This window comes from Pholcus phalangioides, unplaced genomic scaffold (genome assembly GCF_987345545.1).
Source record: "Pholcus phalangioides strain wild (caught in Gottingen) unplaced genomic scaffold, Ppha-v1.0 ptg000030l_1, whole genome shotgun sequence".
NCBI lineage: Eukaryota > Metazoa > Arthropoda > Arachnida > Araneae > Pholcidae > Pholcus > Pholcus phalangioides.
Window position 1 is genome coordinate 6,903,239 of NW_028301620.1, and position 17,009 is coordinate 6,920,247.

Below are 17,009 nucleotides of genomic sequence, written 5' to 3' on the forward strand. Positions count from 1 at the left end.
TGATGCTTAGAGGCATAAACTCAATAAGAAACATGTTTTGTTATATTACATTCCAGAAGTGAATCTTTCTTTCTTTACTTAAATTGAGGTTTTGAATACCTTGGCTTTTGATGAGAGTATATTTTGAAAGAGTATCGCACCATTGCTGATTATTGTTGCTTGGATTCATGACCATTGGTCCTACCTACACAGAATTCACAGCACCAGTTTGTGCATTTTGCCGATTTACTTCCGATAAACAGAAACGATTTCTTTGTAAATATCAGCTTGGTGCTCACAGGGAACATGACAGAATGCACTTCATAATTGGCAGGATTCTAAATCGCGACTGCCATTGCAAAAAAAACTCTTGCTATTTTAACCAAGCTCAAAGCAGCAATGACCAGAGACCACGAGGGAAAAGCTGAGGAATCATGGCAAAAATCTGTGTTTCTAATATAAACAATAAAGCATTACTTTTCTGCCTATACATTATGTATCTTTACTTCCCGAAAAACCAACTCTTTTAATTATCAACTCTTTACAGGAACAAAGAACGAAGAAAAATTTGGTCCGCGTTATAATGGACCAATTTTTCGATCAGATCGATTAGTGTTTACAATACCAAATTGTCAACATGCATCAATACAAATGATGCACAAACTGACCTGTATTGCATTTCTTGGAGAACTCGAAGTGGACCACAAAGGAATGCCAAATATTGTCAACTGTGGACTTCTTTCACTGTATGTTTCTGAACACCTTGTATTAACAACACTGCCACCTATTGAAGAAGATTAAAATGAGCTTTTTAAGCAACAAGAATTTATCAGTTAAGTTTCTAAACATTTTTTTATTTTTAAATGACAGAATACGTTCTACAAACTTGTTCTTTCACAGTAATTAATTAGCTAAAGTAATAACTAGTAATAATAGTAATGAGTTACTTAATTTCATTTTCTAGAAAAGAATTATCTAATTTTCACTTCAACAGTTTAACTTTATATGCATTTTCATTCACAAGAATCAATATATAAAAAAACCAGAACAATCAAAAGAAAAGCAAAAGATCAGGATTTAAATAATTCACATTCTACTACCAAAGTGGAACCACCCATAACACACACTTCCCGTTAGTGGACACCTCCCATTGACAAGCACTTTTTTTAAATTCCACCAACAGACTTCAATGAATTTTAATACTTAACAACCGACATTCCAGATTAGCAGACGAAATTTTCAGCTCTATAGATGATATATATATATATATATATATTTTTTTTTTTTTTTGGTGCAAGGATGGCCAACTATAGTCATGCTGTGGCAAAAAAAAAAGAGATAAACTAAAAACAGAATGACAAGAAACACATTTAGGCCTGCCTATATAGCGAAATAAAATAGTCATATAACAAAAAATTATGCAAAAAGTAAAAACTATAATTTGTGATATAAACCAATGGCTTCGATGAATTTAAAAATGTGAGATGCAACACTTAGGTAATTTAGAATGTCTCAAAGTGAAAGATGACTTTGACTAAAAGGGGTTGCAAAATATTGATGATGTACACATCTACAAACATATGCAATGGACAATGACAATGTGGGCACTTGATCCTCGTAATAAATAATATGAAATGGTTAGGCGACCATGCCTTTTGAAAAGTAACCCAGCAAGTAGCATATCCTCTTTTCCATTTGTTCTGGAGCTCGTATGCCAATGGCAAACTGCAGGATAATGGTACTGTCAGTTGTGATGCATCACTTTTCCACTGTATTACTAAACTGCACATGCATCTTGTGAAAATTCCTCCGAGAAATTTGTAACAACTGGTGCATGGCAGAAAGTACCATGTACATGATGTACAGCTAAGATAAACATGATTATTTGGAGGTATTCACGTTATATGTTTGAGAAGTCCAGAAGAAGGTGTGCGGTTGCGTCTACGATTATTTGTGTTTAGACTCGTTAGAGTTTAATCACGTTACAAGCTCAGCCAGTTCTAAGGTGAGTGCATATTATCCTTAGGCTTATTTTTGAATTTTTTAATGAAATTTGAAAATTTAAGATGACTGACAAGATTGAGACGTAACCTGGTACTGTGAACTATCACAACACACGCATGTTAAAAAATCTATGTTTACGTGGCCATGTTTAACCACACACGCACCCACACACACACTTCAGGTAATTTTTTAAATACAGGCAGTTGGTTTGGTTGCATTGAACCTCAGAGTGTCATAAAATAAGAAACATTACTAACAAGCACAAGTCCTCACTTCTGACACTCACCGGCTCTAAATCAATCACACAACTTCTTGTTGAAGCACATGATAGCATTGTTGTATGAGACACTTGTAGACTCTATAGAAGATCTTGTCACGAGAATCCTTGTCGCAGCAGATAAGACCATACGACACCAGTCTACGAGAGGGTGTGCCAGTCTTTCATTCCCCAATGTGAACTATACAACAACACCCTTTGATGTCTCTGAGTCTTTCCTTGATTTGCACTGGATTGTGCAACTAAAGATTTTGTTGTCTTAATTTTTTCACTACTGAAACTTCTATGTGGACAATCTACTTCATGCTTTTCTGACACTCTGAGTGGATTGCAACCATAGGCTCCCATTGTATATATTATTTATCTTGATGGGTACTATATATCACCCCTTAAATTTTTCAAAAACAGTTTACGATCCCCTTGTAGATACTTAAAGAATTTTTCTCTCCATTATAGACTATTGCATTGCTCTTCCTCCCCAAACAAAATCTATACATATAAAATTGATTTTCAGTGTGTGAAAGGGTCTTCTATACAAAAATCTACAATTTTAGACTGATCTCTGTAAAATTTTGCATATATGCTAGACAGGACTCAACTTGAACGATAGGCTATCTCAAAAGTTTGTCAAAGCAGGGCAAATGCAAGAAATGGGTGAAAAACTGTCAGCAACAATGGTTTATAAACCTCAGCAATGGCTTTTGGAATGTTTATTTCAGTTACTATGATCCCCAAACAACATGTTTCAGACATTTATTCCTTTACAATGGTTTTTAACTTTTTCATTACCCCCAGTATATGGAGATAACCCGGGCAGCTCAGTGTATTATAGCTAGTGTAATATACAACAGACAATGCATTCTAATTAAGATTTAAAAACCGATTCTGTTATCATGGAGAGATGATGGCAGTACCTCCAGATTCCAAAGCATAATCTGTTTGTCCAGTTTTATCCGCATCATATAAGAGTATAGCTTCTTTGATCATATGCTGTACATCAGCCGAAGACAACATGCCAGTCTGTTCAAGACTATGAATTACTTTAGAAGTATCCGTTACAAGCTCTTGCTTCACTCTCTCCATGTGTTGCTTTACGAGATCCATCACAATAACTTTGGAACTTTCATTATAGTTTTTGATTAAGCTCATCATATCCTTTAGTTCATCTGATGTCCTTTTGGTGTTCATGAATTTAGATGATAACCAATCTTTGAAAGGCTTCAAGTTTGGGTTCATTTTGTTGCTGTCTTCTTCCGTCATCTGGAAGAAAACACATCATTAGTAAAATCTCTCTCAGGACAAATATTTTCAAAATAAACTGTTTTGCTTTTAAAAAAAAAGTTGGTTGCCTTCTTTAACATCTTCAATTTACCACAAACAACCCGTTAATTCTTGTCAATTATTTGAGTACACAATAAAGTCAAATTCAATTGTAATGACACTTTGGCTATAACACCAATAATCAGCGGCACAGACTCATTCCCATACAAAATAATGGTAATGAACCTTGCTTATAATATCGGTAAAACACAACTCCTCTGGATATAATGACATATTTTTCATCACCTTTTGTTTTCATTGCTTTTTCACAAGAAATTCTGAGAATTAGAGCCATCACATTAAGACAATGTTTGTCTGCAATTCTATTGATGACTAATGTGTAAAAAAAACAACTTATTGCTTGCTCGATGCTTCAACCTGCTTATTGATATGACCTATATACAGGGCATTCCTGTTTTTTCTTGTAATTTTAACCTTACTGACTTATTTTTCATAAAAATGTGCCATGTTTCAATGAAGCTTACTTAAATCATACTTTTTACTAGAATTGGGAATGGAGATATTTTGAATAATTAATAATTTGCATCATAATGAATATGATTCAAATATAAATATCCATCTCACATGTTTACAGAGTGTTAAGTTTTTTCCCCTTAAAATACATTTTGAATTTGCAGGCTTGCTGTAGCATCTCACTTCTCACCGATCGTTATTTATAAGTAATATTTTGTGATTTCACCAGCAATTGGCAATATTTTTGGTGAGAATCCTAGATGTCTCATAATTTATGATTGTAGTTTCCCCACATATTTCTCAATCAAATATGGTTATGCTAGTCATAATGAAATAGCAACTTCATGCAAAGTATTTTCCACTGCATTTGATCACAATTTTAGATGAAATTGATCTTTCTTGAAAATTCTTTATTTCTTGCAATATTTCTTGAAAAAGTCAACCTTGATTATAAAGACAAAATTTCACAGAATCTACAATGTCGTTATAACTCAGTTTGATTGACATATTTTCTTTAGTATTTTGTCAATACAGGTTTGATATTTAGCAAGATGTTTGATCTTAAGATTCAAAATTAAAAAAAAAAACTTCACTATTTAGCAAGTTTATCAATAATTTTTATTTTATTTTCATATCTCAAAGCTGAGTACATTGCCAAATATATATTCTTATATAAACAAAAGAAATCTACCATTTATTCGCAGGATATAATTTTGAGAAGAAATTTATCAGTATAATGTTAATACCAAAAAAAAAAAAAAATGACAAGAGCTAAAAGTGGAATTATTCACTGCAATTCATAAAACTCTAAAGCACACAAAAAAAAAAAAATATATATATATATATATATATATATTTGATATATTATACAGTCCTTGTTCAAAGTCTATATGCTTTCAGAATGATTAATCACTTCACAGAGTACCCAGACTTAGAATATTTATCAATTATTATCAAATTTATTGTACCATATTATATAGGCAATTAAAGGGTGGAAATGTAAAATTAAAAAAACCTACGCTCAGAAGAATAGTTGTTAAATAAGCTTCAACAGATGAAAAATCAGTTTGGTTCTTGCAACAGTTCTTGGCAGAAGCAAAGATAGAATTAAGAAGATTAAAACTGTTCTCAAGGTCATCAAGTTTCGTCCGTATTTGTAAGAGCTCTTCATCTTGTTGGCGATTCAGTTTGCCAGCATCTAGGGACCTAAGAAAATTTAAAAAAATAGCAATGATCTCGATACTGATGTTTGGAAAATCAAATGCTCCCAAAAGATAAACTATGGAATAAAAAAGGTACAAAGACCTTGAAAATTAGCTTTAAATTGTTTACAAAATTAACATGAGAAACAAGTGTTTAGCAATCTGGGGGAAGGGAGCGGGAAGTTCATAATAATAATTCAAAAAAGAACAAAAACAAAGAAAATTAAATTTAAGAGTTTATTAAACTTGAAGTCATTTTATAGAATGCGATGATGACACAATTGATTCATAAAGAATTGACAAAAACTCACACTTGTAATTTCCTGTTTGAAACCTGCATAGACTTGATAGCATCCGTAATAGACTAAATATAAAAATTTCAGAGTAAGAGATACAGTAAAAAGCCACTGCATATATCAACAAATGCTTTAAAAATAACACGCTTGTGCAGTGCCTTATTACATTTTTCACAGTTTCAGAAAAAAAAAATTTTTTCTTAATTCAGACTCAATATTTCTACAGATTAGATAGATATTAAAAAGTTGTTTTTAATATCTATCATTTTAGTTGCATTTGAAGACTGTATTTTTAACTTTATTTCTTCAAAGTTCCAAATCTGTTGAAAGAGTTAATAGCATACTTATACACCTGAATTGTAATGAAGTGAATATCTGCTAAAAAATAAATCTTTTTATTCTTATTAAATTTTTAAATTTTTTTTAATTACAAAAATACAAAGATATGTACATCTATAAACACCTATACAATATACAAACATATAATGCACACACTATTGACCTCAAGGGACACAAATGTCTTCCAGCAGGTCTATAAGGGTTACTCAGTAATTAAGATTATTTTCCTTTGTATAATTCTGACTAACCTGTCATATGATTATTACTGCCATAAGTACCAAAAGATATAGGGGAAGCTGTTGTACCTTGACCATAATAAACCTTGAAACAGTTTTAATAGCAATGCATTTTATAAGATTATTAATGCATGTAAAACCTGCAATTCATTTACCTGAGATTAGAAATACATAAGTTGGTAACTGAGTGTCGGTTTTAAAACTTTGTCTACGCCTTAAGCAGAGATTTTGCAAGTAGGCATGTTTTAGTAAAAAAAATTGTGCATTCGTTTTATTTGTGTTCTCAACAATACAAGTTTAGTGAACTATATTTCATATGTATCATCTATGCGATCACCAGATGAACCATACCCAGCATTGTGAATAAAGTTTTTAATATTTTTCACAAATGGTAGAGCATTGCTCACCTTGAATCAGCGTAAAATAGGAATTTTCCTAGTTTATATACTAGGAAAACTAACTAATTTTTAACTCTTTTGCTGTTACATACAACTTATATTTTAATTTATATAGTTCCATACCTCTGTCTTACAAAAACTTTAGCTACTCCTATTTCTTGTCTTCCACCCACCTTAGGTTATTTCCTGGACAAAAATTTGTTGGAAAAAACAGTTTACAGTGTGTGATGTGTGCACCACAAATTTTTTTGCCAAATAAATTTCCTCAGGAGGAGAAGTGAGAAAATATTCTATTGTTGTTTCATCAATGCCAGATATAGCAAATGTTGATATCACAGATATTGTACCTCTATGAAATCACTTAGCATCAAAGGAACTGACGGAACTACATAAAGATTTAAAAATATTTAAATTTCCTTTCCACAAGTATGCATTTCATCTACATAAATACCTTCCTACCTCCATTATTGTTACTTTTGCGCGTATATATATATTAACCAGTCAGCTGTTCAATTAATTTCTCCTTTTTTTAAAAGTTTGAAGCTAATAAAATAAATTTTCTTGATTAAAATGTTTTATGAATGCATTTAAACTGACTTCCTAATGCTCTTAACTATTTTTTTAAATCATAAAAAAAAAGTTGTGATAATTGAAATAATTACAAATTATTTTTTAAAAATTTAAATAATTGGAATAAATACTGGCATGACAGATAATTATTTTCCTGTCATTATTTTGATATTTTTTATTTCAATATATAATTTATACTAGAAATACTCATTATTTTTTCAGTAATATTTGTAATTTTTTGGTTTTGTAATTTTACCGTTTCAAAGTGCAATACTACATGTTTCAAGGTACAAGATCCCGTGATTGTACCTTGGAATATTTTTGCCTTTTCAAAAGTCTATTTCATGATTACAGTGTAAGAAAGACTAGTAATTAAAATTCCACATGATGTTTCATACAGTATACAGATACTAAAAATGACTCAAGTGTGAAATTTTCCATCAAAAATTTACCAAGGAAAAAGTTCAAAAAATAATATGACAAGGTGTAACAGTCTCCTCCACTATTTAATTTTCATAATTTTTTATAAAATTATATATAAGTATTACCATAAATTTGTGCTAATGAATTGTTGGGGCCAGTGGCACAGATATACAGGAGTAGTGTTGCTGAGGGTATCGTCCCAAGAGATTGGAAACTTGCTAACATTGTTCCGATATTTAAGATGGTTAGTAGAGAAGAGCGGTGTCAAATTATCGTCCAGTGAGTTTGACGAGCTCCCTCTTGAAAATTTTGGAAATTATCATCAAAAGGCAGTTTGTGAAGTGGATAGACGAGAATAATGTATTGTCGGATAATCAGCATGGGTTCAGGAAGGGGAAGTCGTGTGTAGCTAACCTCCTTTGCTTCTATGATTACATGACTAAGGCTTTGGGTAAGAGCAAAAATGTCGACGTTGTTTACCTTGATTTCCAGAAGGCATTCGATCGGGTCCAACATGGCAAACTCTTGAAGCGTTTACACGAGATTGGAATAGGGGGCAACTTGCTGAATTGAATAGAATCGTGGTTAAGAGATAGGTTGCAACGAGTTATGGTGAACGGGGAATTATGAATCACGAGTGATCTTAAGACATTTTCCCACACATGACGATTTCCTAAAAGTTTTTGGCCAATTGGAAGAACTAGTAGGATTAAGATCACTGCATTAGGAGAAAAGCGGCAATATTAAGAAAACCCTTATAACTGTATAGAATAAATATGTGGTTGTGGGATACATGCACAGCAACTTTCATTCTCCATGTTAAGAAACCTGTTAAAACATTTATAATAGACCAATATATAGATTAAAAAAAATGCATGCACACACACAAGTATCAAACATTACAAACTATTGAACTTTGAGTCATCTTTATTTAGGAAAAAAATCAAATAATAGACTTACTGTGAATTCCGACTGAAAAGTAGTGATTTTTGTCTGAATTTTATTCATTTCTTCCTGAGTCTGAATGAGAGAAAAAAATTAGAGTAAGATGATGTTGAAATTAATAGAAAAATGCACGCATAACACGCCATTTCTCTACTTTTTACCTCAGCAAGACCTCTTGAAATAATATCTTTGTTCTATGGAAAACCTCTACACTCAATTAGGGTTATCCAACAAAATTTTAGCTGGGGGGACATGGGGGCACAGTTTTGCCCTGAAATATTAGAAAATAACCGATAAATATGGAATCACCCACCTAAGTCTATTGCATTATCAGTCCCCACAAAAAAAGAGATATGTTTGGCCACGGCCCAGTTTTTCAATATATCGCTAGGGGAATTCCGTACGAAAGTGATGAATAAAAGTGCCAAACATTATCCATCAATTCCGTGCTCTGTAGTGTAAGGGTTCCATAGAACTGAGATGTTATTTCAAGGGCCTTGTGCCAAGATGAAAAGGTTGAAAAAAAAGTAATCTAATGTAAAAGTGGGCAACATATAGTGTCAGAAAAAGATTTAACACTATAATTCATTTTGAGAATTCTAGCACTATGACGAGTTTTGAGTTTGGTGTTACATTGAATCACAGTATAACATGCATAAAGCCTAGAAATGGCAGAATTGTTCAAAGATGATTATGAAATAGTGATAATCAAGTAAAAATCTTTTGTTCGATCGGAAAACTGTACGTAATAAAACTGCACTAACTTTTGATAGTTCATAGTATATATAGTATATAAAGATTATACTTTGCTGTTATTTAGAAATGGAATATCAAGGCTTGTAAGGTATCTGTCATTTTTATGCAGTCAGAAATATTGTACTCCAATGCTATTGCAAGTCTTAAAAAAACGTTTAATGTGATGTTCATGAAAATTCACCTGGTTGGCAATTCTCAATTTCAACCCAAGGGGATAATCCTCCACAAGAATGGCACCTACAGGGCTCTAGCCCTGGGATGATTTTCATCATTTTTTGTTTTTCAACGCTATAAATTTATCACAGAGAGGAAAAAAAAATGGGAGGGGGCATCAAAGGTCCTAGCCTAAGGGCTCAACTCCAGGATGTGAGGGCCACGCCCATGGGTGAAAGTTGTTTTCTTGACTCCACACACAAGATTTATTTCAATGTGGATCAAGGTGTTATCAAAACATTCAATAAGTGATTTTCATTGCAATAGATTTTAGGGAATACAGATTTTTTTTAAAAGAACCATTTTGCAGTCACAAAGCAAGTTACATTTTATGAAAGAAAGTACTTTATTATCGGAAAGTGCAATAAATGGTACAACCACAGTAAGAAGGAAAAATACATTTTTCCTAAATTTTGGCACCAATCAAACCAAGTTTACATCTATTTGTATGGAAAATCATACTCCCAATGTATACAACTTCTTACATAGTTATCGTTAGTCCCAGCCTATCACATATATTATATGGATATTACAGTATTCATAGATAATTCAAGTCTCAAAAGTTTGAAGTTTAGGATAATTCAAGACAATGAAATTGTTTGAATTTCTTAATTCTAGGCAAAGAAATATTTCAAATTTCCATCTCCTTTTTTTTCCATAAATGCTATTTTGAAAAAAACTTGGCAGCGTCAGTCCATAAGGAACTGATAACAATTAATCCAGTCATTCCTAAATGTGACACAGCACTCTGAGACTGGTCAGAAGTACTTGAAGATATTTTAGAAATTAAATTTATACGGGTATACCTTGCTTTACGTGATTTCATTATAACACAATTTTTAAAAATGAATTTTAGGAATTCCAACCAGAAAAATTCTGCTTGGAGCTAAACTTAAAAACCTGGAAATAGGTTTGGAAATCAGATATAACAGTTAAATCCTTCAACTACGAAATATGTTGGGCCCCAAAGCAGAATATACTGAAATCTGTGACGTACATCGTAGAACAATTACTGCTACTGCAGAACAATTTAGAAGAATTTAATGAAAAATGAAGGAAACACTATTATGGGAATTTTTACTGCAGAACATTTCCAGTCAGCCGAGGGCTCATTGCAGACCAACGAAAAACATTCTGCTTTGGGGAAGTTGGATTTGATAGAGTAGCTGAGACAAATTTTATTCTCAGATCTCACTGATGAACAAACACCATTTATTAACGCATTGACAATGTCATGAGAAATGTAATCGGAAAAAGTGGTTCCAGTGAAACTAGAATTATCATATTTGGGAGAAATATGTGGAATTATCTGAATTTGCTACTAAAGTTTTTATAAGGTGACAAAAATGCTGCTTGTCAGCTGAATCTCTTTTTCATTGATAAGTGTTATCAGCCTATCATACCAGGCTGTTCAGGAAAGAAAACATCCACACTCAGACTTGAATCAATCAGAAGTAGTGAAGACTGTAAACCTATTAATTCATTCACATTGCCTAAATTCGCAGGATTTATTCATAAATTTTTAAATATAAATTTATTAAAAAAAGTTCCTGCTGTTGGGTTAAATTTTTTAAATCATTCTTTGAAGAATCCCCCCCCCCCTCCTGCGTCCCTATCTTTCTCATGTTAAATTCAACTCAAATTACACGATTTCGTCTTATGTGACTATTTTGCGGAACCAATTAATTGCGTAAAGTGAAGGACGTCTGTATATTGAACTTAGTAATAGGCAGGACCGTCATTTAGGGCTTTTGAGAATACACTAAAAACGGTATATATATATATACATACATTGAGTACATGTGCTTTGCCCCTCCCCCTGGAAAAATTTGAAATGACGGCCCTGGTAATAGGTACGCGATTCAAAATTGGTGACACACAAAAATTTAGGGAACCAACAAATTTCCTGTAGGTCAGATGTGCCACAAAATATTTAAATCCTCTCCTTCCTCAATGTTACCATGAACAAACACAAAGAGTCTGGAAATCTCTGAATTGGGAACAAAACTGATAAGATCATGAAAAAGTTTTCAAAGAAAATAACTTTTAACAACTACTTTATCTCAGAAAAATAAGTTCCTACTTTTATTCAAACTTTATGAAAATAACTAATACGGCTTTCATATACGAGTATGTAAGCATTTTTTGTATTATGGTTCCTTTTTCTGTTAGTAAATCCAGCATCTTAGTTTTATTTTTTGCACTATTTTCTATTGTTTTTGTGATTATTGAGACTAATGAATAAACAAAAAAATTAGAATATAGAAACATTTCTTGTTTGTAAATGAGAGTTTAGATACAGGAGATGGCTCCAGATCAGGCTATTATGAGGCTAATCTACGAGACAAAAGCTATTTGTATATATTATTTGCTATATAATTACTATATTATGATTACTAATTGATGCCTTATCGGTATCAAATTAGCCTTATTGATGCCTTAAAATATTGTAAGGAAGTCTCATAGTTTTATTACTATACCTACCCAAGCTCTGCCTTGGTGGTTTGCAACGGATATTTGCGATGCAATTTCTTCTCTGATTATCTTTTTGACTAAAGACTGGATCTCCTCTCTGCTCATGTAGGCCAAGGGTGGTTGTGGTGCAGCAGCTGAGACAACATGTTCAACAGAATCTTCTTCTTTGTACTGGAAAAGTTGGTTTGGTACCGTTTCAAAAGTATAATCTCTAGGGATTAAGCTCGAAATGAGATCAGATGAAATACCCCACAAGGAGTGGAAAACATCTTTCTTTTTCTCATGATTATTGACTAGAACATTCTGAAATAAACAAACTCTGTGTCATTTGCTGTATATCCTAGAAAATAATTGGCAATAACTGAAAAAAAACACAACCACAGCCAGCAAATCCAACCAGTTTTTCCTCGCAATAAACAATTTTTGTTTACAGCACAGCCTAATGTAATTACAAGTATATGCATATAATATAGTACACATCTAGTCACAGAACTGGGTTTTTGGAGTATCACATACCTTATAGCTAAATTACAAAAATATACAGTAGACTCTTGGTAACTCGACATCTATTATTCCCTCGGTTGGCCCAATACTAATTTCAATGAAGAGGAAACTCTCTAACTCGACACATGTTTAGCTTAACTCCGCATAGGTCGACTACGACTTTTGTCTCTTTACGACGACTGGTTCTTACAATTGCCCATGTTTTACCATTCTAAGAATTGTTTGCCATTGTCTGTGGGTACTTCGATAATCCTTTGTTTCTTTGTTCTATATGAGGGGTCCCTTTTCTGCGCTATGGGAAGGGGGGGGGGTGCATGTGAAGAATGAATATTTGAAACCTCTTGGCCGGCCTATCATTTCAGTGGTGTTTCCAGGACAGAGGTCTTTCATTCTTTTCATAGTCAAAAGAAGTGTGGATGATCCCCAAAGTGTGGTGTGATCCCTATTGGATGTTGAAATTGTCAACATCCAATAGGGATAAAAATCTTATCGTAAGTTTTGATATTGTCTGTTGTGGAAAATGCTTTTGGCAGAACTCGGTTTTACGATTTCTTGGAAAAGGAGTAAAAGAAAAAGAGCTAAAGCCTGGTTAGACGCTGAATATGTCATTTGGTTATCATTGTGAGTATCGACGGCCATGAATGCAATGGCTCCACGCTAACTTCATACTTTAACTTAATATAACTTCACTTAATATAAATCAAAAGTTGAACTTTTCAAAAAACTAGAATCAAGAAAACTGAGTGAACTTGCCGAAGAATATGGAGATGCATGGAACCTATTTCAACATTTGCTAAAAATGAGGGAAATTTTTTTTCAGCATTTGAATCTTCTTATAAACCAAGCAGAAAACGCATAAGAAATCATAATTCAGCTATGTAAAGGAAGCAACTCTTTTGTGGTTCAAATCCCTTGATCTCACTCAATCCCATTATCAGGATCAATAACTCAAGAGAAAGCAAAAGATTTTGCAAGTCTCAATCAAGGAAATTAGGAATTATCCTAAGTATGAAAACTTTTTACAGAAAATTACAGACAAAAAATTTGTGAATTTGTGGATGTTAAAATGGACGCAAAAATTTCTGTTTTAGATGCAGTTGAAATGATTGATTCTGCATAGAACTCAGGTATGAGTGCCACGATTTGGAACTGCTTCCGTCATGTTAGTTTTTATTCTGAGTCTTTGGAGAACGATTATTTCTTTAAAGGAAATTAATTAATTAAAATAAAAAGATTATTTCTTCTGAAGATTCCTCCCAGATTAAGTGTGAAGAAAGCATAAATAACACTATGGGTGATTGTATCGACGATGAATTTGTGAGTGTTAACTCTGATCTTGTAACTTCAGGATTTTTAGCAGACAACGATATTCTAGAATCAATCACACAAAGCAAGTGTTTCATGTTTCGAACAAAGAATCAAAGTTTAGATGAAGAAGTATTAGATGAATAACTGCACCATCTCTTCATGATGCACTAAAAACTCTAGATGTGACACGTCGCTTCCTACACAGTCAGAAAAAGCTAAAAAAAAATTGTTTTCTCTTCGGAAAGAAAAACAAGCAAATGTACTTGATTATTTTTCACGAGGTAAATTTTTTTATACATTTTGATTCTATTTTGAAACTACCCGGAATTAAAATTAATGAGAATTAGCATTTTATTTAATACAATTGTTAGAATGTATATAATTATGTACACAAAAACGATTGGACAAAAATTTTAGATTGAAACCCTGCTAACTCGACATCCGCTTAAGTCAACATGTTTGTTGACACTTTTGGGGTGTCGAGTTACTGAGAGTCTACTGTATAAAGTTGAAGTTAAAATGTGGTTAAGGAGCCCTTAAATTAAAATTCAACAAGAAACTGCTTTTATGATAAGTGTATCACTAAAACAATGAAAACTCACACTTTTAAGATCATCGCTCTTGCTTTTCATGTACATAAATGACAACATGTAAGTATAAAATGTTTCAAATGGACGAACAACTGGTTTTGTCAAATGGACGAACGTATCTTCTTGCCTGAGAGCACCTGTGAATGCCAAGCATAAATACATTAAATGATTAAACAAAAACAAATACCAATGAAATGGACAAAAAGTTTTAAACAAAAAAAAATTTCTATTATTGTTTTTAAATTTTGCATTTTTGTAACAAAATAAAATTTTGCATAAGGTCTATAAAGAATAATGAGAATAATTGAAAAATAAAATTATTGGACATGATTTAATTTATCACTTTCAAAATAAGCTCTATTTGATATAATACAAAAATTCTCCAGCATGGTCTCTTCTCTTCATAGCAATAGGGAATTTTTTTTTTATACAAATACAATGCCACAACAGGCAAAATGCCCAATGAGGTGGCGGAGAAAAAGATGCCCATAAAAATATGTTATTCAAGTCGCTTGTTGCAACTGCCTGGGCATTTTAAAATATAAATAAAAAATACATAATTTCAAAAGAGTTTTGAAGCTGGGAATAAAAAGAAATCACACAGGTCAAGTCAAGATCAAGATGTGTGGAAGCATAGCAACACAACACAATCAAACTCAAACCAACTTGTGAATGACAGACGAACGAACTAGTATACCACTCTTCTCAAAAATCTGACAACAGTTTTCACTATACTTTTTTTTCTTCATCATCTGCTCATCTGTGATTGGCTTCACCATATTTTTCTTTCCCCCCCCCCTCCTTCTCACATGGCCGGTCATTTCATTTTGACTCTTTGTCTTGAATAGCAAATAGCACCTGCTATGTAGAGTTTTTGCTATCTTTCTATTTTTCTCTGCTGAAGAAGGAACTTCATATAGTTGGGTTCATTTACGTTGTTTTTAATTTGTATTATCTCACCCAAAAGGTAATTTTCTTTTACAATGTAATTGGGTTCCATGCAATTTCCTTCTATCCTTCAAGCTCAAAACCATCCTGCAAAGACATTGTTTTGGAAAAGTTGATTGTGCTCAGGTAGTTCCTGTGAAAGATATTAACATGACTCCTAAACTTCTTTGAACCACAACAGCAAAGTTAGAATCACTGTATTCAATCACAAGGAGTTTATTCTCCAGAATATGAAGTGTGATTGCGCATTCAATTTAAAAAAATTATATCCAAATAATTCTCATTGCTTTAGGAACAGACTTGGTGTGCTGCGTTATGATGTATTTGCTAGTACAAAAAGCAAACAATTTAGTTCCCCAAAATAATTCACTTACCAACAACAAACCAAATTAACAAAGGTAGGAGTAGTAATATGACAGCTTTCTTCTTTCCAAAGGCGGATATCCTACAAAAATAGAAAAGAAATGGCCTCTTTAAAGAAAAAAAATAAATAATTCCATCTTTAATAATACTAAAACATTGATGAATACATAAAGTCAGTACACCACATCACTTGTAAAGAGATGGAAAGAAAACATCTCTCAATAACATAAAATCTAGATATAGCACTGTTTGTTATAATGACCCCCCCCCCCAAACGGATGGTTAGAGCTATAAAAGAAAATTAGCCTCTTAAGAAAATTCAATATTTTCATGGAATAAAAAATATTTTGAAAAAGTGTAGAGTTGCAAGGAATATATATCAAGTAGAAAAATAATAAAATAGTAATAATAAAGACAGATGTACACACAATTTAAAGTCCAAGGGTAATATTATGTTACTCTTAATTTGAGAGAGTGAGAATGAACACTGTCTCCCCCTCATCTGAGTGATACATTATGAATGCTTATTGGACATCAGGGGTGGGAAGTGACAAAGTCCATTTCGAAGCAGCAAAATTCAGGATTCAGAGCAGTTTTGGAGAAGCAAAATATAGGATTCAAAGCAGATATTTATAAATTTACGCAGCAAAATTAACTTACAAAAATATTTTTGTTAACCCTCACCCCTTTTAAAAATAAAACAACTGCATTGTCTTTTGTCATCAAACATCTTTTCATCAGCTTGTTTTTGGTGTTTCAAGCTTTTGATACCTTGTTCGAAAGAGCGGCTGTCATAAAAGTTTTCACATCCGTCTATTTAAGATGGTTTTTGCTTACTGAGGACAACATTTGCTGTCTGGAACAGCAGCACTTCAAATGGGCTAAAAACTTCCCTATAAGTTTTCAATTTTTTTTATACTCGGAAAGAAATTTTTGCAAAATGGGAGAGAGTTTCGGAAGAATAAACACAATGTTTAGTGATTCAGCACTCATTATTTTGCGAGATTGGCGATCTGACACCCGTTATTTGGCGACATTGGCGATTTAACACTCGTTATTCAGCAACATCTGCGATTTATGTCTCTAAATAGTTACATCTCTTAAGTTTCTAAATTAGCATTCATAATTCGGTGGACATGCTCTTTTTACTCCCGGAATGAAAATTTTATGAAGCATCGGTATTTAACGCAATGATGATCAACTAGTAATTTCTGCTGCTTCCAGTGACGTTTTTTTCTTTTTTTTTTGAAAATGTAAACTGGCTCATATTTGCGCTTTAAAGCTGAAAGACCATTGCAAACCATCTTCAGTTGCACGATCACAAATATTATCGGGGTTTCGCGATGGAAAGCCCGATAGTTCAAGTACAGTGGAATAAAACACACTCTT

The 17,009-nt window shown here is 32.7% G+C and overlaps 1 protein-coding gene across 4 annotated transcripts in view; it reads right to left on the reverse strand.

Annotated features, from left to right (window-relative positions):
• Positions 1 to 17,009, reverse strand: part of LOC149067510 (uncharacterized) — a 64,395-nt gene that overhangs the window by 8,172 nt on the left and 39,214 nt on the right. For all 4 annotated transcript variants that reach the window (XM_089252653.1, XM_089252652.1, XM_089252651.1 and 1 more), the window contains exons 8-15: positions 15,632 to 15,702; positions 14,322 to 14,446; positions 11,917 to 12,210; positions 8,479 to 8,538; positions 5,568 to 5,620; positions 5,074 to 5,260; positions 3,175 to 3,520; positions 648 to 763 (exon numbers count right to left, since the gene is read on the reverse strand). In XM_089252653.1, coding sequence (XP_089108779.1) covers positions 648 to 763; positions 3,175 to 3,520; positions 5,074 to 5,260; positions 5,568 to 5,620; positions 8,479 to 8,538; positions 11,917 to 12,210; positions 14,322 to 14,446; positions 15,632 to 15,702 — 1,252 coding nt within the window. The remainder of the gene's footprint in view (positions 1 to 647; positions 764 to 3,174; positions 3,521 to 5,073; positions 5,261 to 5,567; positions 5,621 to 8,478; positions 8,539 to 11,916; positions 12,211 to 14,321; positions 14,447 to 15,631; positions 15,703 to 17,009) is intronic.